This window comes from Rhinolophus sinicus, linkage group LG07, assembly GCF_036562045.2.
Source record: "Rhinolophus sinicus isolate RSC01 linkage group LG07, ASM3656204v1, whole genome shotgun sequence".
In the NCBI taxonomy this organism is placed as follows: Eukaryota; Metazoa; Chordata; class Mammalia; order Chiroptera; family Rhinolophidae; genus Rhinolophus; species Rhinolophus sinicus.
Genome location: NC_133757.1, coordinates 101,202,976 through 101,227,508, shown reverse-complemented (window position 1 = coordinate 101,227,508; position 24,533 = coordinate 101,202,976). Strand labels below are relative to the sequence as shown.

The 24,533-nt window shown below is 35.9% G+C and overlaps 1 protein-coding gene across 4 annotated transcripts in view; it reads right to left on the bottom strand.

The window, feature by feature from the left end:
* Positions 1–713: 713 nt before the first annotated feature.
* GASK1B (golgi associated kinase 1B) overlaps positions 714–24,533 on the bottom strand; it is a 43,576-nt gene continuing 19,756 nt past the window's right edge. For all 4 annotated transcript variants that reach the window (XM_019733238.2, XM_019733240.2, XM_019733241.2 and 1 more), the window contains 2 exons: positions 6,175–6,401; positions 714–3,326 (listed from right to left, as the gene is read on the bottom strand). In XM_019733238.2, coding sequence (XP_019588797.2) covers positions 3,119–3,326; positions 6,175–6,401 — 435 coding nt within the window. In that variant the 3' untranslated portion in view covers positions 714–3,118. The remainder of the gene's footprint in view (positions 3,327–6,174; positions 6,402–24,533) is intronic.

Here is a 24,533-nt window from a genome sequence, read left to right as displayed (position 1 = left end):
TGTGTATGGTGTCAAATGGGCACTAGATTTATCAGGTTGATCACTTTGCAAGTTATATAAATGTCTAATCAATAGGTTGTACACCTGAAACTAATATAATATGTCAACTGTAATTTAAAAATAAAAAATATTTGAAAGGAAAGAAAGGAAGGCAGGGAAAAAAAGGAAGGAACAAAGAAAGACAGAGAGAGAAAAGAAAGAGAGAGAAAGAGTAGGAGGGACGGAGAGAAAAAGGGAGGGAAAGAATATGTTAATTATGTGAGATGATGGATATGTTAATTAGCTTGATTGTGGTCATACTGTATACAATATATCAAAATATCAAGTTGTACACCTTAAATATAAACAATTCCTATTTGTCAATTATACCTCAATAATGCTGAAAATTTTAAAAAGGAAAACTTTAAACATAATTGTAAGATTCACCCAAAGCAAAGAAAACCGAAAATTAAATATTCTCTTATAGTTTATGGTATCTGTTAATTTGCATGCCACCTAAAACTATGCTATATGCACATCAAGAGAAAGCATGTCACTAATAATATCAAATATATGTATACACAAACACAATCCAATAAAATTCTTGACTATTCAATTCTTTCTTTTATCATGGATAAAAGTAGCAAACATTCCTCTACACTTCACTTCTGAGAAGTAACCCATCTACAAAAGATAATGAACCCATCTACAAAATAGAAAGCATGCATCTTTAATTTTTAATATTTTATTACAGATTTTTAAGATATGTATTTTCATAAGTTTAAAGAAAATAAATCACACAAGAATAAGCTTTTGTATGTCTGCCAAGGTAAATTGTTCTATTTTAAATTTATCAAGTTATAAATAAACCACATAATGTGCTTATGTGACCCACAGATAATCTGAGTACATTTGAAAGATGCAGAGTATTCTCATTGATTCAGTAAGGGAAAATAGGAGCATTACGTCTTAGAATTAAAAGCCTGGCCTTCAGCTATCCATTAATTCAAAAGTAATACAGCATGAATTATTCACTGATTATAAAACAAAATACATTGTTAAAAAGCAAAAGTGACTAAAACTAACATGTGTTCCTGAAACTTTCGTTTGATATTAAGTATTTTGGAAAAACTGAAGGCAAATAAACGAAGTCAGACCCACATATGGGAAGACGATGCTGGCCAAAAGCAGGTAGCTTGAGAGACAAAATTAAAGCTCACGTCTCAGAATCCCGGAATCCCACCACCAATGGCACCAATTTGGATGAAGATGGTATATTCCATAAAAAGCATATTACAATGCACATATGCCTCCTTGATAAGACAAGGTGTAAGGTAACTGGACCACAAGTTACTTCAAGTCAGTGCCTCACAGTAGAACCTGGGCTCCCAAACTTTTGTTAGGCTAATTTTTCATTAATATAATGATTAATGAGAGAAAAAGCGATCTTTAAAAACCCAAATACCACAGGTTAAAGTGGAGACTCAGGAGAGACAAAGAGTACGCTGAAGAGATGGGATCGGAGGGAGACACTCAGTGCTGTACAGGAGGAATGGTCGCAACACCAACTCTCCAAACGTCAGCCCGGCAAACAAGGGCCCTAAAATGCAGTACTTGAATGGGAGCCTAGAAAAGTTACAGTTAGACGATCAAATGATCTCTCTCTCCTGAGTCTATCTTCTCCTGTACTTAACACGTTATTTTGACATTTTGCCCCTATACTTTTGTATAAATCAGAATCTATAGATATGTTCTTGTTATTAAAAACATTCTTAAATTGCATTTTTCAACTTGCAGAGAAAGGAAAATTCAGTCTATTAGTGTTTAAGTAAAGGGTGGAGTGTGTAGGGGTGAGAGGATAATGATGATTTGTTCAAGATTTGAAACCTCTATATGAACATCTATCATACACGATGACATGGGTATCTTCTAAGACTATGAAGAGCCGCCAGCACATGAAGACTCTATCTCCAAATCCTTCCGCCAAATTTAAAAAGTTGGTAGAGGGAACTGGGGAGAATTATCTGAAGTTTAATAATATCCAAATTTGCTGCTTTCATTCTAGTCATGTGCTTTCCTTGAGGAGAATTGATCAGTCAGGTTTTAATTTATTTTGTTCATATTTTTCACATTGGAATAAGCCACACAATATATTTAAACACACTCAGTATCTGGCCCTATTGTCAATATCTGGGAAATAGCAATGCAATCAGCTTAAATATAATTACACAGAACAAATTTGAAGAAACCCACTCTTATTAAGGAAATATACAGAAATTATAGTTCATCCTTTGTAAAAATAACAATACTTTTAAAAAGGGCATCCATTTTTAGAAAGATACTCGGTAAGTATAGTTTCAAATAGGTAACTTCATGCCTTAAAATTGTTTAATTTCTAAGCCACTAGACATAAATTGGACCAAAACTGAGACAGCAAAATCATCTAACATATAAATTGTGAGATGTGGATAGTTTCTGACACTGACAATGAAGTAAATGTCTAAAAAAGGAATGGAAAATGTGGTTCTCACTGCTCAGAATCACAGAAATGCCTGGTCATTTACAGCTACAGTAAAATATATACAGATAGCTTTGCAAATGACTCACCATTTCTATTTAGAACTATTGCATGTACTGATGTACTTACAGATCGTGTGCCTCAGTTTTCCAGTGCAGACTGGCCCCTGGGTTAGTGCTGGGACTGCTGTGTGGTAACAATCAGCAACAAATAATGCCAAGAATCATGCTCATTAGTATCTGGACAGACTCATGAAAATGGCACAAAATATAATTTATTAAAGGAGTCAGTTTATACCATTCTACTAAACAACATAACAAACGTTTTAACAAAGTTAGCTGGAATAATTTTTGCAACTATTCTGTCAACAGATCTGAGACTCACATGACATGATGTTAGTGAAAAATACAAACAAATATTTTTTGAGGAATATGATTTTTCAAAGCATTATAAGTCTGCTTATAGAGCTAAGGCCCATCACATATACTTGGTTCAATTTATTTCTTTGATATATTCATCTACACTGCCACATTCCTAAAAGGACTTGAGATTTGTGTACTTAGTTCAAAAACAACAAAAACACATAAATATATCTAGTACTCTAGCCAGAAGATCCTTTTGTTATTCATTCATCGGTAATACTTTGGCTCCATGTGCACTGATGTAGGTGAGGAGGATTTGGGCTCTTTGTTCAATTACATCAATAAGCTTTTCAATTCCTTGTCTACCTCCTTGACTTTCCCAATAAACTTTATCAAGAAACAGAGACTGAAGGAGTTTCTGCCGTAAGTGCTGGCTCTTCAAAACAGAAACTGCAGATTCGGGAAACCTGAAAAGATAAAATATTTCACTCTTAGTAATTGTTTGGAAATGTTATACCTTACCCAACTGCTCTGCCCTTCATTAATCTGGCATAAATCACACTATGAAACAGTACCTTGAGAATCAAAACATTTTGATCACTGTCAAGCAGACACTTATCATAACAATATACTAGAATAATACATTTCAAGGGAACAAAATTTTCCATACCATTGAGAAGTTGACATGCTAACATCTTACCTCAGGCCATGATATGTAGGTAAAGAGAGGCACAGAATTAAAAAGAGAATTCTGTTGGATGGGCAAAAATACTTTCCTCAATCTCAAACTCCATTTCACCCATGGAAACCACTTGAATCTGTCAAGTCGAATAGTATTCTCCTACGTGTCAACGTCGGGTTTTATGCAAGAAAGTCTTCAGCAAAATGCTGACAATTTCAGGCAAGTTCTATTCCTGAGTAGAAGTTACATGGGGAAGAATCCAAAATACGTGCAGTAAAAATAGAAAGGAATAATTCCAAAATGCCCAATTAAATAAAGAATTGCCCCTGATTCAGATTATACTTCAGGAATTCTAAGGATCTGGGAGCGTTTTCTTGAACTGGAATACTAAATTGTTTTCAAATCAATTTAGCAAAACTCAAGTGTTAGAGCCAGGGCATTCCACCATGAACCATCTCTCTGGAAAACCTGAGGCCAATTTAGAATTAGCTTAAGAGAATGCATGTACTTCCTGCCCTTCACACAAGAAGAAAAAGGCCAGGGTCTAGCACACACATTATCTTAGTAAAAGTTCTGGTTCAAAATCACTAGTAATGTATTTTTCTGAATCACCAATTCGGCCTTCCCCAGCTGTGATTAAAACGCTGATGAAAGCACAGTGAAAATATTGAGGTTTCATAGTAATTTTCAAGTAAAAGTAGTTGTTCCTGAAAAACCAAAACAAGAGCACATACTTGCTGGAAGAGTGCAGTTTGCCAGAAGTTTCAAGCCTTCTAAGTACCTTTTCTAAATTTCAATGGAGCAAGTGGGGCATGGCACTCAGGGGCATGAACGCAAGGCATCCACGTGCTCCTGCACTTCTGCTGCTGCAGAAAAACCAGAGGACACAGAACTGGACATGCTCGATGAGTCTGAATAAGTGTGGAAATAAGGAAGGCTGCTAGGATGCTCTGAGCTCCTGAAGACATGCAGTATGTGACGTAGTGGCCATAGTGTTAATTAAGCATTTTAGCTCTTTGAAGTATTAGGAATCTATGATTTATAAATGCTATGGCCTTTCGACTAATTTAGCTGTGGCAAAATGCATGAGATGAAATTCTTAACACCATAGTTCTTTTTACTGGTGAATCGTTTTCACAAAGAGAAATAAAAAAATTACCGGTCTTTGCATTATATTGGTTAATAGGATTATTCTATGCATAAATCTGGGTTAGCAAAATCTTCATTTTTGTTTATCAGTGTGTGAGTTACATATTCAAGGAGGATTTAACGAAACTCATTACTCCTCATAAAGCATTTAAAGTTAAATTTTCTTTGAAAGTATAAATAAAACAGTATTCATATTTATATAAATGGATGGACTGCATTCTCCAGGGACTCTTAATTCTAAGACAAAATTTAGGGATTTAAGAAGGCCCCATAGTATCAACTCAGTAAGTGATACCATAGGTGTGTCAATTTTCCTACATGTCAAATTTCCTTCATTTAGATACTTCCAGGAGACAATTTGCCTTATATTCTACCTTCAATCCACAAAGAGATGTGAGGGCAAAACATGGGAAACACTCATGAAGCTGGGGCTCATGAAAGTCTCACAGTGCTATCTCTAGGATTGACAGTACATAAAACCTACACTACCTAATTCTCAGTGCGAGGAAGGACTATTGAAATATGCTTCAGAGGATTATTAACAAGAGCAATAGTAACAGCACGCACAGCATGAGTTATTGCAGAAAAATCACTGGACTTGGATTTGGAAGACTTGGCTTCTACCCTCAATTTTAGACTTGCTATGTGCTTTCCAGCAGTCACTTAGCTTCACACAGCTGGTCAACTACTTTAGAAATTCACCTCTCCATTTTCAAGTCTCAAACATATCCCAAGTTCTTGATCACTCTGATTTCTGACTAAGGCAGGAAAACCATGAAGCGTGGCTACAGGTGGACCCTGAAATCTAGCCTCAATCTCCATAGCAGGTTGAACAGCTCCGATTCTACAGCAGGGCTACTGCCACTATTAAGTGTCTTAGTTTCCTTTATTTCCAGTTACATGTAAGTTTGAGATACTTTTTTCCATAATCTATGTCTACTGGTAGGATTTCCAAATGTTCGAAAACCCTCCTACCTGAATTAAACAGCTGCTACCCTTTGGTACAGTGTTCTACTCAGCAGATTGGCTCTAATGTTCCACCACAGTCATAAAAGCCGCCGGAGTTTATTGTGCCTTTGGACACCCTGCCATGCCAATATCTGCATGCCTAGTTAGTTTCCCTGTCCCATGCCCAAATAACAGAGCCTCTGCCACCTGCTTATCCCTGTTCTGCCAGTTCCTATTCGAGAGATTTCTGCATGCTTCCAACCTAATCCACATGGATTTTTCACAGTGAGGGCCAAGCAACATGATGGATGTGAAATATAGCAGGAGCTTTGCAGGTTGCATGGGCTGGAGGCTGTGATACCCTGGATGCACCCTTGTTCTGTTCCGCTAGGTTTTGTTTCCCTTTTCTGCGCCTCCATTCCCAGAGTCCACACCCACAATTCAAGGGTTAAATCAATCAGACACAGGATGTGAGGTTTCTGAAAACCTTACTAATTATTTAATATAAATCTGAAATCCTACATCACGAAACTTACTCTTGGATGCCTTTTAACAATTTGAAGTTTAAGTTATCTTCACTTCTGTCAAAGAAACCCTTGTTGTTGATAAATACCAAATGTCTTGGGTCATGCTTTCGCTGGACAATGTGGGCCAGAACCACAGAATCTTGGTGATCACATTTCAGCCTCAGTCCGTTCTGTACACAGGCATCTTCCTTTTGAGGTCTGAATCCACAGCAATTGGTATCCAAGCGATTATAAATCTGATAATGAAAAACAAAAACAAAATTCAAGATGCTGAGTAAAAACAAAACTCGGGAAAGTCAGAAGAGTTCCAAAGAACTGGTATTTTCTAAATAGCTGACTTGCCAGAACCTAACAGCTTCATTTTGTTAAAGGCAACTGTCAGGATAAGTCCAAGGTTCCTATCCTTCTGACTCAGCTATGGTTATAAGCTTTTCCAGCTTCTGCTAACAGCTCCAAAGGCAGATCACCCTAGTTTGGCGTCTCCACCCTTAATAGTCACAGTTCCCACTGACATCACATGTGCATGCACAGCCAGAAAAGTCTCTGACTCTACTCATGACAGAAGATAGAAACGGCTGTACTTCTACATATCCGGAAGGCTCTATCTTGTTTTCTCCCTTGGATTGGGTTACAGAAAATCTGAGTTATCTCAGTGGCTCAACTGGACAAAACTATTGGGTCTATTAGGGTTTATTATGGGGAATAGGGCTACAACCATATAGAAGAGGATGAACAAAGATTGATTAGAAAAGGAAAAAATTGTGTAATTTCCATTTTCTTGGAACAACGAAAGAAATATTTAATGATCAGGGTAAATTAAAGCCTTGGCTCAGAAATTAGATAAATTTAAAGTCAAATTCTGCTCTCACACTTGTTGGCTCTATGACCTTGTAGAGATTCCTTTACATCACTGATTTACAGTTTAATTACCTATATAGTGGGAATGATACTATTCACCTTGCATGGTTAGTAAGAAGATTAATGAAGATCCTGCTCTCAGGCATCTAGTAGACACCCAAGAAATGAAAGCTGTTGTTATAATTGTTGAGACACACACATGCACACAATCTGAAGTGATTTACCTCAAAACAAGCTTCCAAGGCAAAAGGTAATTTCTCCATTTTACTGAAAAAAAGCTGAGCCTCAGAGGGGTTAAATAATCTGCTTTGGGTAAAATATTAGTATCAAAGTTAAGATTTAGGCCCAGTTGTGTCTGTCTCCATAATGCCATGATTTCCCCCCATTATATGTCACACTGAATAGCTTACGGCCGGTCAAAGATTACGCACATGCTCATGATGCAAAACATGGCTAGAACAGAATGTCATGTTTATTCTTTCGGCACTAAATGCCCATCCTTTCTCCTCCTCCTGTGTTTTTACAGATCCTGGGGGTTGGCCATTCTAGGAGGCAGGCCAGGTGTGAAGAAAAGAATGAGGAAAGAGTAGTACCAAAATTTAGCCTCCTTTGAAATGATCATTAATTCATCCATCCAACAGAAGTTTACTACGTATCTCCTACCACCTCTCCGTGGGCTAGGTATCAAGGTAAACGGTGCCTGTGGCCCGCACCTCCTCACACCACCACTTCCAGGGGAAAATAAAGTGGTCATTTAATTTTGCCGCACTACCACAACACACTTGAAGAACTGGGCAAATGACTTCCTCTCTGTCTTCTGCACGTCAGTGGACTTAGTATCAAATAGCATACTTTGAGTAGCAGAGATTATAAGAGATGTAAATTAGCATAAGCAAATTTCCTATGAGCTTTATGTAAAATCAGTCATATGGAGCAGGGGTGGTCAGTGAAATGCCAAGCATTTGGACAGCTCAGAGGGCACACTATTGATCTAGAAACAATCCACAGATAAGGAAGGCCGGTCAGGATTGATTCCAGTTGACCCAGGGGGACATATGTCTAATCAGTGGTTTATCCAAAAGGTCACATAGGCTAATTCCAGCCAACAGGAAGATCCCACCTCTGGTTACAGTACATTCGTTCGACATGAAGATAAATGAGTTTCCTGAAATTGAGCAAGAGTGCCCCAAGCAAATCACTGTAGGTTAAATGAAAAAAGCATAAATTAGAAATGATTAGAAAAATTTATTGAGCCTTTTCTATGTAATTTGATTCATTTTACATGGTACTTTGACTGCCTTTGGATATAAGGTAAATCAAATCATATGAAGACATTGCATCTGATTACCAATTATTTAAGTCAAGAGCAGGGGTCAGGGAGAATATGAAAAATAACTCTTCTAGAAGCTGCTTCTCTTCCAAGCTCCTTATTTTTAAAAACATTAGTTAATAATTCTTAAAGAATCTCTCTACCATTTTTCCAGCATCATCATCATATGTATATCAGTTATAATAACATTACATATGAGGAAAAATCAAATCCTATTTAATTTTGACTATAACATCAAGGTCTGTTATGTTGGATGTACCAATAAGCACTTTAGAATTGAGGCCCCAATTTTCAGTACTTCTGTAAGTATTATACTCTTCTACTTTTAAACTACATGAAAAGCATTAAAAATTAGAGGTGGAAAAGTCCAATTTAGGTCATCTTTTTATTGCCTTCCCAACTTTAGATTGTTTCCTACAGAGTATTTTTAAAGTGCTTCATCTGATCTAATTTTGAATCACTCAACCGTCTGTGATGATTTCACCACTTCCCTGACAGACTGCTGCACCACTCAAATCTAACAGACCTTATTATTGAAAATGGGTGGTTGTGTGTGCTCAACTCCTTTTCAGAAAAACGTTTACCACTCCTTTTATTCAGATCCTCACATGTACATGGTGGGTATGTTCACGTGTACTGAGTCTGTGTGTGTGTGTGTGTGTGTGTGTGTGTGTGTGTGTGTGTGTCCACACTTACAGACACAGAAATGGATTAAAAGTCCTCAAATCTGGATTTTACTTTGTTTTTCCCGTCCTCCAGCTATAGTAGATTATGTCTTTGTGTTATTGCCCTTGTGCAGCAAGGGTTTAAAAAGCTCTTATATCTAGTTCCCTGGCCCGTCTCTGAATTTTGTTTATAGTCTTCCTTTTGAATTCACATTCAATATACCAGAAATAATTTGACCACAAAAACCATAATCCACTCCCTTAAATTCAGTGCCATTTTGCTTGGTATTTAATTTAGTTACATACTGAATATATTTCTGCTTACTTTTAAGAGAGTTTACCTATTTTTTAAAGCCTAATAAAGCATATTCTAAATAGCTATGAATCTATAATATGGTTTTAATATGCTTGTTCAGTGCACACATTAAAAACATCATTTAACTACTGCATGATTAGCACAGTAGTTCACATCTACGTGTCTATGTTCTTAGACATTATCCTACAAAAATACTATTTGAGGGTAAATTTTGGCAGTTCGGCAATTGTGAGTATTGAACATCATTATTTCATTTTGTTCAAATTTACATTTTATTCTTTAAAACAAGGAAAATCTTTTGCAAAATTGACCTTCTGAATCTGAAGATTACTGTCAACCACTATGTTCCATAAAATTACTCTTTGCTCTTTTAGGAAAATACATCATTTCAATGTTTACCTAACTAAAATTATACTCGGAAAAATCCAGGTGTTCCAGCCAAATTTTTTGTGGGTGGGGATCATTGCCTTCTTCTAAAGTTGTTTTTTATTATTCCATTTTCCTTTTGGTAGTGTTAGTTTTGCCTGTAGGAAAAAGTATCTTATGAGTGACTCATGTGATGCTCTCGATGCTGAAACATGGAGGCCTCCACTGCACTCACTGAGGAGCTCTGCAAAGCCCATCAGCTATCTGGTGACTTTCCACTTTTTGGCACAACACCCATTCTAGCTGTGTCTTCAAAAAGTGGGTCTGTCAAAGCATGTGGAAGCTTCTTCACTTCTTCTTTTTCCTCAAAACAATGTGATTAAATGACTAATTTCAGGCCATGCCTGAACGAAGGCAATAAAAAATAGTCTTAAAATGCTGCTAATATTAGTAATGAAAAACACAACAGCAGTCACTTATTGAGTGTTTAGTACATGCCAGGAACTGTGCACTTAATGCTTTATGTATACTATTTCTTTTCATCTTCATAGCAACCTTAAGAGATAGGTGCAACCAATAGTCCCATTTGATAAATAAGGAAACTGAGGTATAAAAAGCCTAGTTGACTGGCCCCAGGTCCCTCAGCTTATAAATGACAGAACTCAGGATTTTAACCCAGATGTCTATGACTTCCACGTCCATGCTTATCCATCCTGATCCTATCTCTCAGGTGTGGCCTCCAAGAGGGTACTGCAAAAAAGCAAGTGCATTTGTATAGAATGTTAAATGACAGGACATATCCAATAAATACTAGTTATAAGATTTCAGCAGAAATACAAAGAACTTCAGTGTAAGAGTCAGAAGAAGTGTAAAAGAAAAATTCATGGAGAGAATGTTATAGTGGGGAGTAAGCGACAGGCAGTATTAACTGAAAAATAGGCAAAGGCATGAAGGTAGGAAATCAAAAAACATCTTTAGAGAAACTGAGAATACATTAGATCAGTGCTTCTCAAACTGTGGTGATCAGGTGTTTTTATCTTTTCTCTCCCCTGGCCCCACAATCTATGTGGACAACTGCTTTGCTAAAACAAAACAATTTAAAAACTAATTTATTACTGGACGGATGAAAGTTTTAAAAGTACAAAATACCAATATTTAGAGCAATAGACAAAACGACTCTACCAAATTGCTATCGAAGTGCTTAATGCTTACTTGCAATTTTTGCACTTACTGTGGACTGCATGCACTGGCTGGGGTCTTTGAATTAATCGCTAATTGAGTAACACAGTAGGATACTGCCATCAGAGGTCGGAGCAAAAGGTGAGTAAGAGTATCGTGCCTATAAGAAAAAGTTAACAAAAGTGGATGTGTCTACAAGTTTCACTCTCATTTTCTCATGTACATTTGGAAGAAAGGTATAAGGCAAGGGAGCAGGTCATCAGGTTAAAATGTTAAAAGAATGAAAACTGAAGGGAACGAAGGCCGAGTGTAGATGGAAGCTGAAGAAAGAGCAAAATGAAGATGTTCTTTTTAACACAGATTAGAATTTGCCCTTATCCAAACATTTTTCTCAATTCTTTTAGTTAAATTACATAACCCTATATATTTTTCTACGCCTCTTTAAGGGTATGAATGTGTGTGTGTGTGTGTGTGTGTGTGTGTGTGTTTCTGGTTTGGTAAGTCTGTATCTTAAGATTCTTACCATCTATTTGTTTTTACTGTTTAAAAACTGCACCTTTAACAAATAAATTGCATTTTTACAGAGCAGGTTTAAATTATGCAACAAAACACATAATGAATAGAATCTGACAATTCACACCGTAACTCATCCAAAGACTGGCACACAGTAGGCACTTAATAAATGTTTATTATTGAAAGAATTCTGCTCAAAGGTGGTATTCACTTTGCATTTGGCTATTTACAAAGCCCTTTCAAAACACTGTCTTCTATTGGGAAGAGTCAAATAAAATACTAGTGGCTTACTAAGACATGGGTCTTTTTAAGGTAGCATGTAGTGAATGGAGCTGGAAAAAATAGGAAAGGAGCAAACAATGGAACAGCTTGTGCTTGTCATTTGCTCTCGGTTGGCTTCTTTATGTGGGTTTGGTTTCACTTACCACAGACCATGATCTCTTACATCCCACAGAGAGTCCCCTTGCATGTATTAGGCATTTGATAAATGCACAAGCAGATGTGATAGAAATAACATTAGGACATTTTTCTATAATTAGCAGTTTCTGGAAGTTTCCTTTGAATACCAGTGTCTCATAGGACATCTCATTTGTTTTTAGAAAATGCATGGAGAAAAAAAGTCACATTTTCAGAAATTGCCTTACTTCAAAAAGTCAAAAAGACAGTGAGAATTGTTGCCATTATCGGCCCTCCTCTAGGTTAAGAGAAACACAGAAACATATGGACTAATTTATCAGCTAACGACAATGGAAAATTTGTCGACATGAATTTGTCTCTGTGTAAGCCAGTGCATGGTTGCCATGTTATCAGCGGAAGTAGAGTTGGATCCCTGTAATCTGGTGAATGTGTAAAGGTAGAGGATCACAGAGAAGAGCAACTTAAGACAAATCCCCTAGTCCCCATGGAATTTGTTAATACAGACCCAGCCTCTTACCTTGGGAGCGATACAAAGCAAAAATGTTTTCACCAGCCTGCACCTGTATCACTTGGGAACTCTCACCTCATAAAATAATAGATTTCATTTTTATTCTGCGCTGCCATGGTAACAGGTGCCTGTTAAATTAGTATGCATGCAAATGTGACTAGCAGAGCAGGTGATGAATGAAGAGAAGAGTAAAAATAGTTTGCAATTTATACATCTAACAATGGGCATAGGCTCCCTTGGGTCTCTGCCTCTGTAAATAACAGTCATTGTTCTATATCACTGATACTCTTGGTATCAATTGGTACACATTGATAGTTATTTGACTATTTTAAAAATAACTATGAATGTGCACCAATTCAAGACAGAATTTCTTGTTTCTTCCACATTCCTGAATCATAAGTAAAAACATAATAGCATTTCTTTATGTATAAGTAAAAACATGTTAATGCTACAATATATTTGAATCTATTGCTATAGATGCAATGCTTGAGCATATATGCTGCCTAAGCAAGCACTGGATGCAACATTTAGATTCCATATATAGCACCCCTGAGTAAGTATCAGAAGTCAAACATCATTCTGGCACAGAAAGATTCTTGAGAGAGTCATCAGGCTATTTTTAGAGAAAGAATTCACATTCTATAATTTGCACAAGCAGAACTGCATGAAAATAGCTCTGCCAGAGGCACACCCACTTTCCTATAAAGATTTAAAAAGAGCACTCAGACTAAGAAAAACAATAATTTTTACATTTTATGAAATTCTGATTCATAGAATGGATTTATATTAAGCAAATAAATTTAACACAGGAATAAAATAAACTTAATAAAAGTAAAATTGTTTAAATGCTGTCTTTCAATGAAATGAAACATCCTTTTTAACAATTTAACATTAAATAGGGTTATAAATAAGCTTAAAATTGTGTACATCTACATCTCGGGGAATATTGTCATTGAAAACTTTTCCTTTGCTTGAATTGATTTATATTGTTTAGTATTCTTATAGAATTTCTATCAATTTTAACTTCTCCTATAATATTGTTATTTTATTATGAGGAAATTGATAAAAAATGTAAGATAAACTAAATGATTATACTAAAACACAATTCTGATTATAGTGACAAAAATTCTTAGCTTGACCAAACTTTGGTCAGGTTCCTAAACCTTCTCCTTGGCCTATCTGTGCACGTCTTTATAAAATCTTGTTTTAGCAAACACTCTGCTAAGTCAGCTTAACCAGAACCCACTCCCACCCCCACCCCCCTTGATATCTGATCACTCTCACGGTCTAATCAAGTTCCTTGTCTTCCACCATCCCCCAAGTGACCCTGCCCTGTCTTCAGCAAGAACCTGGTTAGTCCAATTTACCCAGAACTCCCTTTACCCCTGATGTTTCCTCTTAGTGATTTTCGATTCTTGCACATGATGTTTGCAGGGTTGAGCCCAATCTCTCTCCCTCACTGTAAAATCCCATTGTAGTCATCCCTGTACCAATTGCGATCGTCCTGAATCAAGTCTGCCTCACCAACCATCTTTAACAAGTGTCATACTTTCTTTTTCTTTAACAAAGATTAACACAATCTAATGTATCCAAAAAGCTATTGAAACTCATATTATTTTATGGAAATTAGTTCTCTTTATAAAAATTTCATTGCTTCTGACAGTAATTATTTTCTGGTTATTTAAAAATAATACTGCTTGAGAGCAGAATGGTGGTTGCCAGGGGCTGGGGAGTGGGGGACACGGGGAGATGTTGGTCAAAGAAAGGGTACAAGATGAATAAGTTCTGAGGCTCAGACATTAGTTAATAAAACTGCTTTGTATATTTGAAATTTTCTAACAGAGTAGCTCTTAAGCATTCTCTACACACACACACACACACAGAGGTAACTATCTGAGGTGACAGATGTGTTAATTAGCTTAATCGTGGTAAATAGTTCACAAGGTATATGTATATCAAATCATCACGTTGTGCACTTTAAGTATATACAATTATATTTGTTAATTATACCTTAATAAAGATGGAAAAAATAGAAAATAAATTGTGTTTTACTAAACTTTTTTCAAAGATTATTTTTCCATGTTCATATAGAATTTCCCATTTTAAATGGATTTGTTGCTATGCCCTGTGGGTTAACAAATAGATATAAAATAAAGCCATGTCTCAACATTATTATGGAAATAGTTCTGAACCCCCTGAAAGGGCCACAAAAAAGCCATTGCCTCAAACAGTCTCATTCAATTTGACCATAAATAGTAATAACTTTTCAAAGTTCTAAATATCTCTTAGCTATCTGTATCCATAAACAACTTGAATATAGTTGGGAAGAGCATGGAACTACTAGAATCCTTATGAATCAGCTCTCGCTTAATCCTCTCTGAGTCTACTACACTGGGCAACATGAACCATAAATCTTTTAAAAATAATTACATACAAAAATATATAGGAGCCGGATGAATTATCTGCCTGCCCCCTCAGGTGTTCCAATAGAAATATTATCATAATAACTTTTCCATGGCTTTCTAATTTGCTTCCTGGCAGATTTATTCAGAGGTCCAATGGTTAGTCCTCCTGTTTGAACCTCAGCCAAACTCAGGCAAGGTCAGTTTCAAATTGTCTCTGGTTCAATGGCATAGAATTAGTGGGGAAGCCAATCCCAAATGCTAGCTGAAACAATGCATTAAATAATTTTTGAATATCAAAAGGTTATGTATGAAATCACACAGGCTTCCTCAAATCCCTGATCTCTCCAGCCCAGCTATGTATATAACAAGATTCAGGACTGAAGTATGCAATGATCAGTTTCAGCACAGGCTGAAAATTTCATGGCAATGGTTGAAATAAGAAAAAATGACATAGAAGTAAACAGCATATGCCGTACTTTTGATTAATAATTAGATTACATTTGACCCCAAAATGCACAGTTGATTGTCAGTCAGCAATGTGAGGTTTGTGAATATGTTATTTGACCAGATAGTTCCCCTTTTGATTCAGATGATATAAGAGCAAAGACCTACTGTCAACCAATTTCCTAGCCCCAAATAAGGCTTTGGCAAATCCATGCTGGAAATCTCTGTGAATAAATGCTAGACAGTAGGTGAAAAGGATATATAAAATTCTAAAGGCTTTTAATTTGGAAGCAGACATCTGAGGAACTTGTACGCTCTTTAGCAGGAGGGTTATGCTCTGAGACACAGAGAACCCTTAAATTGGGCCAGGATCCAAAGAAATACGGTCTTGTTGTAGAAGCCAGGTAGCCAAGAAACGATGTCTGTGACAAACCAAAGTCAGTGTGGCTAGACAACTCTTTCTCTTCAAAGTTGCCTCCATTAAAAATCAAATACAGAGCTTCAATTCTGTGAAAGGAGAGACTGTAGTCTCTAAAAGTCTGGTCTCCTCCAGGGAAATTATGTCAAAGCTCAAAGGAAAGACTCATAGGTCAATGCCTTTGTGTTTACTCTCTCCATCCTGTCATATTCCTGTAGAGAATTTTTAGCAGCATAAATACATTCCATTCAAGGGCCATAAATAGTGAGACTATTTGCCTTTTGAAGTATAGGCCAATATAATTCTACTGTTGGTTTCCTAATCACCCCCGAAATTTTGAGGAGGCCTAACTTCTCTGGAAGAAGGTCCAATCTGGCAGGTGAATTTCTGCAGAGGATGGTATTACAGATTTCGTAGGTCAGACTCTCTTTGGAAGAGAGAATACTGAAGGAGCCACTGTGTGTAAATGGGACCTATCGCATGAACAATCAAAGTGGAATTGGTTGTGTGGATCAACCAAGAGGACATCTTGGAAGGAACTGCACTAAGAAACAAGAGGACAACCATTCCCAGGCATGGAAATGACATTGTGTCAGATTCAGGGACCAAGTCACGAAATCTCAAATGAGCACTGAAGTCCACACGTAGATGGCGAATTGTCTGGATAGAATACAGAAATCCCTCAATTCAGGTTTGTTGAATTTAATTAAATCCCATAAGCTGTATCCTGTATGTTTACAATTCCTAATCTTGTTCATAAAGTAAAATAAAAACTACTAAGACATACTAACAGGAAAAATAGAACAAATGGGTATAAAGCAAACCATTTAAATAAAACACCTATGCAGCCAAGCAAAGTCTTTCATATGATGCTACAGTGCCCCCCCCCCAAAAAAAAAAAAAAAAATTCTGTGGTGTTTGTCACATTAAGATTCTGGTTCTAATCTAAGGAAAATGTCTTGGCTGCTGCCTTGCAGGCCTATGTTCTCAGGAATAGACTCCCCATAATATCCATATCCCACTACACCCCTATTACTGGCATCATAAAACCACAGCCTGGCTAGACCCTGCCCCTCTCTAATTGTTAAAATAGGAGTAATAGTTAAAAACAGGAATAACAAGTTATATAAAAATGCATGTGGTCAACTGCATTCACAGTATGTAAGTTTTACAAAACACAAACATCCACTTATTGTGCATGTAAAATGATTTTTAAATTGGCATGTAAAATGATTTTTACATTGGCTCATGAGCGTGATAGCCTGTGGGGAGAAAATGCTGGAAGAGGATAGGAAGAAATGGTCAAAAGGGACTTTATTTTTAATGTTATTTATATCTCTAAAGTAAATACCAAAAGCAGATATGCAAAAGGAATATTGACAGAATAATTCTAGAGGGCGGAAACATGATACTTGTTATGTTACTCTTTATTCCTTGAGACTTTATTTTTAATGTCTCAACGAAGGGTATGAAGATTGTAAAGAACAGAATCTGAAAATAAAATGCCAACTAGCTTCCTTAATTCTGTAGGCTGAGAATACTGCAGTTAACAAACATACAAGAAAGTATTCTCTGCAGTTCCCCATCCATCTACGCAAAAATGGCAACTCCTGACCTCACCCTGACTTAAATGGCATCTCCATGGAAACTGCTTTACATGATCGTATGTTTCCCTACACCACCAAATGCTACAATGAGCAGCTCTACGCTGCAAAAAAATTCAATAAAGACTTATCTGATCCCTACCACCAAAGGCCTGCAGTATTTGGCGATTCAGGAAATCATAAGCATACATATAAATACAATAAATTGAAATTCTTACCAATGGGATGGTTCTAGATGACAACTGTGCTGATCTATTGAGTACTTGCTATCTGTCAGTGTCTTAGTGCATTCAGATGCTGTAACAAAATACCACAGACTGGGTAATTTGTTGTCCCTCTTCCGGGTTGTAGACTTCTTACTGTGCCCTCACATGGTAGAAGGGACAAAGGAGCTCTGTTGGGCTTCTTTCATAAAGGCACGAATCTCACTCATCAGGGCTCTGTCTTCATGACCTAATCACCTCCCAAAAGCACCACTTAATGTTCTCATCTTCATATATTAGGAGTAAGCCTATAAATTTGGTGGGATACAGACATTTAGACCATAGTGGCCAGGTACTGTGATAAGCACTTCATGTAAATTATTTCATGTTATTCTCAGAAAAAAATCTCCAAGGGAAGTAAAATCATTCTTATTTAAATAGTAAAGAAATATCAGGGGGATTATGAATTTGCCCAAGATTACAGAGCTAACTATTGAAGAAGTGGGGATTTGAATCCAAGTCTGTTTTATGTAAACACTATTCTACGTCATTTCTCTATGCATATAATGTACTAAAAACTTGGGAAATTTTTTAAAAAATGATATTAGATGTTCAGAGGAGAAAGGGAGCTTAATCTGGTTAGAGCTGAACTTTGAGGGATGGGCAGGCTACACATTAGATAGTGAGGAACAGAATTAAAGAATCCTTGAGAAGACAAATCTAAATCTGATAAAGTATCTAGACCTGACGCCAATATATATGTCATGTAGATGACAGAAGGACAGATAAAGGCACCAGAAACGTGGTTAGCCAAATTTAGAATCTAGAACAAGTGATCAGATCTCTTCAACAAGTATAATGATAGGAGAAAAAGAGATAGAGGTGGAGTCTACAGATTAAGAGACATACCAACTAATCACAAATATAGGCTTTGAGTTCTGATTTAAATAAACAAACTGTGAGATAGATAAAAAGATGATGATAATGATAATAGGTAGATGATAGATAGATAGATAGATAGATAGATAGATAGATAGATAGATAGATAGGAGACAATTAAAATTTTGACAAGCACATCACTAACTGGATATTTAACTGGAATTATTGTTAATTTTTCGTTTGGGTGTGATAATGGTAACATGCTTGTGTGTTTTATAATATCTTCTAGTGATTCAACATACCAAAATATTTACAGATGAAAGTATATGCTTCCTGGTATTTGCTTCAAATTAAAGTGGGCATAGTAAGTAGATAAAAATAGAGATGACATAGGATTAGTCATGAGTTAATTGTTGTATTTGGATGACAGGTACAAGAGGATTCATTATAAATATTCTATCTACTTTTGTATATGTTTAAATTTTTCTATAATACATTTTCTTTTTTTAATAAAAGTTTATTGAGGTGACAATGGTTAAAGTTACATAGGTTTCAAGCGTACAATTCTGTAATACATTTTCAATGCACTAAGGCATTTAAAACTTATTTCAAATCAAATGGAAGTCTTCAAAGATTTCTTTTGCAAGAAGTAATATTACTAAAAGGGAAATAGAAAAGATAAATTTGGCAATGATTTGCACATAATTAGGAAATCTGTATGCTTCTTTTATATCCTTTCTTCTGTCTCTACACATCTAAACACATAAAACAATAAAGACATTGTAGGTACCCAATAAATACCCAGTCTTCTGGCCAGTTTGCTCACGTATTGCAAGCAGTTCTCAGAAGAATAAAACTGTAGTGTCATAAGATAATTTGGAAAATCTCTGAGGCCTTTTTAAATAAGATAAGCCTTATACTGCAGCATCACTGACACTAAAAATAATTTCTCCTAGTGACAAAGTGTGAACATATACATAGAAGAAACTATGTCAAAGTCCGACTTTTGAATTTCATTATAACAAAAGGCAAATTAATTTTATACAATTAAAATTCTATAGTAACCTTGACATATTTCAGTGCTTAACAGGTCCATACATGCGAAGTTTTGGAGTTTGTCATTTATAATGCCTAGAAGGACACACTCCGTGTGTCTTCTACTTAGTGAGTCTCTGTAATCCAGTGACCACTGTGATTCTCATCATAAAACAAGTTCTGAAGATTTTTCAACAAGCAATAAGAAGCAGGAATATATTGTTCTCTAAATCCTCTGATCCTTGGCAATCTTTGTTTCCTAAATCCCAGCCAATTCTGCATGCCACCCAATATTCCCAAAGCTAACCCCAGACTTTCTTTTTTACTTGAATCCAAGACAGTATCTGACTACATCATCTTTCATTGTTTGCTAGCAAATGAACAAGAAACTATATAATTTGCTTGCTTGGACTTACCAATAATACATGGTTAGGGGTTATTTAGATTGGCAATGTGCTAATTCTACAAAACAATAAAACTGACCCAAACTTTCTGAAATTCCTGTGACCAGTACCCTGAATTGCTATGCCTTTGTCCGTTAGAGTACCTGCCTGTGAGTGTTTGTCCTCACTGACCTCTGAAAGTCAGAGGTAAGACCCTTGGTCCCTGAGTAGTAGGGATAAAAGAAGGGAATGCTCGAAAGACCCTCATGCTCTATCATGGAGGCCATGGTTGGAGTCTTTCTTTGCCTTGCATATAGAATATTCCTGCAGAAACAAATCTTTTAGTGAAAAGTAACATTTCCTGTTGTTTATAGTTCATTGGAATGTTTACTTTTACTATTATCACACCATTAAGTGGAAAAAATGACACAGAATAAAGAGTGGAAGAGACTAGGTCAAAGGTTCACACCTATTAATCCATTTCATTACATTCAGTAATCAAATAATTAGAAGCCAGCTGTGAGTTAGGAGAGGTAACTGAAGAGAGACAATGGTAGAAGGCAAGGCATACCAATTCATATTTGCTTGTTGAATTCATGAACATAAGCTGATTACTCACAGTCATCAGCAAGAAAACTAGCTTCATGGAACAGTTAGTTTCCATAAGCATCATTTTCTCCACTCCGAACATCTTCCCACGTTCAGCCCTGTTAGAATCCCTCTCTGAAAACTCTCTTCCTATCTCTCATACTCATCTTATTTCGGCAAGTTCTTCAGTTTCTAAACTAAATGTCGCACTCTTAGTCTGCATTATCATGCCTCCAATTCCATAAAAACAAATAGCATCCTATTTGTGGCTACAGAATGTTAACCTTGACTCCATCAGGACAGCTGATATATTCTGCTATGATTATCTGTCTCGTCTATTAGTCTATTAGATTGCATAATGCTTGAAGCCAGGGAGATGGTCTCTTTTAATCACCAGCACTAAACCTGCTGAGTGTCTGGAACAGAGAAGAGCTCCAAAAACATCTGTCAAATCCAAGTGAAAAGAAATACGTATAATTTATTTTGTTGATGGTGGAAGCAAACATCTCCCAAGATGCATCTCTGTCGGACCCCTCTGTTTAAAAACTCCTTAATATCTCATCAAATAAATAGCTGTTCTTAAAAATATATAAGTGTAGGAGCAATACCACTAAATAGTAAAAATATTCAATATTTTCTCTTCATTTAATTTTTCAATCTCAACTTCTACTTCTCTTCCTTTAACAAACTTTGTTTCTTTATTTACAAGTATATCTTTGTTTCTTTCACTTTTAACATGTTTAATTTGACACTTTGTATTTAATATTTTAATAAAACAAGGTAGTTTTCATTGATCAAGAAAAGCAATGCCCTGAGTAACTGTGACATCTCCAAATAGTCTGCTGCTAATTAAAAGGTTATGAAGTTGAATAAGATGGGGACCGCCACTGAGAAATTCACACATTAAAGAAGACAGATTAATCAAAAATAACTGAAATTTAATATGCTAATGTCTATAAGTATGAAAGTACATAAGAGTAGAAAAAATAAAATTTGGGAATGACTTTTAATGAATGATAACAATGATAAAACAGTTTATTTAATTATTATATTGATATTTACTTCCACTATTATTTCTAGATAATCAATTTCCCAATTAATCCATAATACTGAGCACCCATTATGTACCATGTATGTTCCAAATCCTTTATGTATATAAAAGTATTAAATCCTCTCGATAGCCCTCTACATAAACAATATTATTATTCCTAATTTTACAGGTGAGGAATCTCATGCAGAGAGAGGTTAAATAATTCTCAAAGTTAAAAAATAATTAGTATCAGCAATTGCAATTCAAATTTCGCAAACTGGCTCCAGACTCTGAGTTGCAAACCATTTTATAGTCTATCTCTGAGGTCAAAAGCAAATTTGCTACATCCTAAATCTTCTTCTGTTATTTTATATAACTTTTTGGAAAGAAATTTCACCAAATCTTGGAAATTCAAATACTCTCTAGAATACTACTCTTTGTCATCCTAATGGAAATTAACTTTTGTCTACAAAGTTCATACCCCCACACTTCATGAATAAAAGGTTACTTGTGTCTCTATCACATTTTATAGACCCAGTAAAATAGCATAGGCTTTGTGAATGTAGATTTGTTAACAGGGTGAAACAAAAAGAATGTTGTGCACAGAAAATTAACAACTGTGTTCTGTATTCTCTCACTTTTTCTATAGTATCATAAAACAAGTGATTTTAGTTTGCTTGAAGCATAACCTTTTAAAGATTATTCACAAATTCCATTCAATACACTCCAACACATTCTCAAACACCATTTAAATAAGGAATATATTCAACTTTAAAATAAAAATTTCAGTGAAACTGATGAGAAGGATTATTATATAAAAAATAACTATCTTTTTAGGGTACCCGTGAAAAATGGCCTAAGCTTATTATATATTTGTTCAGTAAACACTTTCAATAAATATCTATCACTAGTGTATGATGCTAATTATAGGAAGTAAAAAGATCAATTAAGAGATGATCTTATTAAAAACATATAATTTTTTTTGGAGTAAACTTTACTATGAGCAAAGTCAAAAGAAAAACAACCAACTAAGAAAAATTATTTGAGCTATATAGGATTGACAAAGGCAAATGTTCATGGTATAGAAAATGTTTTTATAAATCAATAAGTAAATGTTATGAATGCAATAAAAAATGGCAATGATTTGAATATACAATTCAGAAAATATGAACTGCAAATAATCAATATTTGAAAATATGTATATCCTCAATCTCACTCATTATGAAAAAATCAGAAATATAAACAAGACCCCATTACCTTCCATAAAATCAGTAAAAACATTAGTTTTCTACCTCCCAAAGTTGGCGAGAGAGAGGGAAACTCACACTTTCTTATCTTACTGGTGAAATTGTAAAATGCTGCAATATCTAAAGGAAATCAGCCCTTTGTCTGTTGCACTATAGGAAGTAAATAAATGTTGGATAAATGAATCAATGTAAGTCCATTCTCACAGATGCCATCCTCAGACACATTACTTGATATACTTTTGTAAATACTAACAAAATTAATTCTTAACAATTGGATTAAGTTCCACCTTTTAGATTCAGTGCTTTAGCCAGAGCCAAAATTAGGAACTCCAATCTTAGTATCATAACTTGGACAGGTTCCAGTAAAGTCTTGCAGAGATCTCATCCTCATGAATTATCAAGACCAAGAAAGACCTCCCTTACTTTCCCAGGAAGAAGGAGCAAGAGAGTTGACTGCAAAAAAACAAAACAAAAAACCACCTCCCCTACCAATAGCAGCAGTTCCTGCAGAGGTAGCAGCTGCCTGATGCCAAGTATCTCAAGCCAAAGGTGATCTTGGCTCATAACGAAAGAACTAGAGTGGATTGGGGGGAGTCCTCCAGGTAATGAATGACAAAGCCTGAACTAAAATAGGAACACAAGCTATACCTAAAAGTTAGATTTAGGTGATATCAAGGATATGGTCTGTATGGATGTGAGGCTACGTCTCACGAAGCATCTAGGTGACTCCCGGATTTTTCACTTGGAAAATTCAATGATGCTGCTGTCATTCCCCCTTAAAATGAAAGGAAGCATTGTTCAGAAGTTTGGCTCTTAAGCCAGAACTCCAGACTCTATTGCATACCAGCTATGTGACTCTGTCCAAGTTACGTACTTCATTTCTCTTTTCCTAGATTATCTCATCTCTAAAATAGAAATAATAATGGTATGTATTTCATAGGGCTGACATGTAGATTAAATACGTTAATATCTTAGTGCCTAGTATCACTTGCTTAGAACAGTGCTCGGAATATAGCAAGTGTTACATGATTGTTAGATTATTAATAGTATTTATTTAAGGATTTGAAATAGAGATCCTTGTTAAAAATTTATAATAACGATTTCATGTGCCCAGACTTATCCTCAAGGACACAGACAATGGGCATAATGACGGTAAAAGCTGATGATGCCCTCAGAAGATGGTGGCTCAGCTGGAATTTGTTCTTGCTCAGTCAGGGGAATGGACAAAGAGAATTACAAAGCAAGCACACGTCTTGCAAAAACAGTTCCCTTCTTCCATGTTCTACCATACTTCTTACAGGCAGAAAATGTCACTAGTCTCCTAAATAACTGCTTCAGACAAACGGGATATTTAGGATGCCGTAAATATCACATGATTATTGCCAATCCCTGTCCTTCCTCATGTTTTTTCCTATCCTCTCTAAGATTGGCAGCCTATAATCGTGCTCAAACTCTTCCTCCTTCACTATCTATTTTATGACAAAGAGTTCTCCCTCTTTTGACCTCATAACAATAAGAACTTGTATTATTTCAGCCAGCCATTCTTGCATGAATCTATCTTTTTGTTTTAGACACCATACTTTCCAAACTAAATATTAAAAAAAAAGAAAAATCAAACTTGGGGTGGGGCAATGAGGATACAATCTTATACTACTTTGCTACCCCTGTGGCTGTTTTCTATAGTATAAGGCACAGCAGATGTGGCATAAATACATATTCATTGGATGAATGATAGCTGTAGCTCCCCTCAATGATAAAGACAGAGTGTAGACTGAGATTTAGTTAAGATTCCAGAATAAAGACAAATGTCACTAGAGACAACTAAAAGGGTTTGCCCTCTACTCAGTGCTGATCGGCTCATGCGCATCAGCTACAAACCTGGAGATCATTCCTTTCTCACAGGCTTCACTACCATGGATTTCCTCTCCATCCTCCCCCTAGTCACCATCCTCAGAACATCAACATCTGTGCTGACCACTC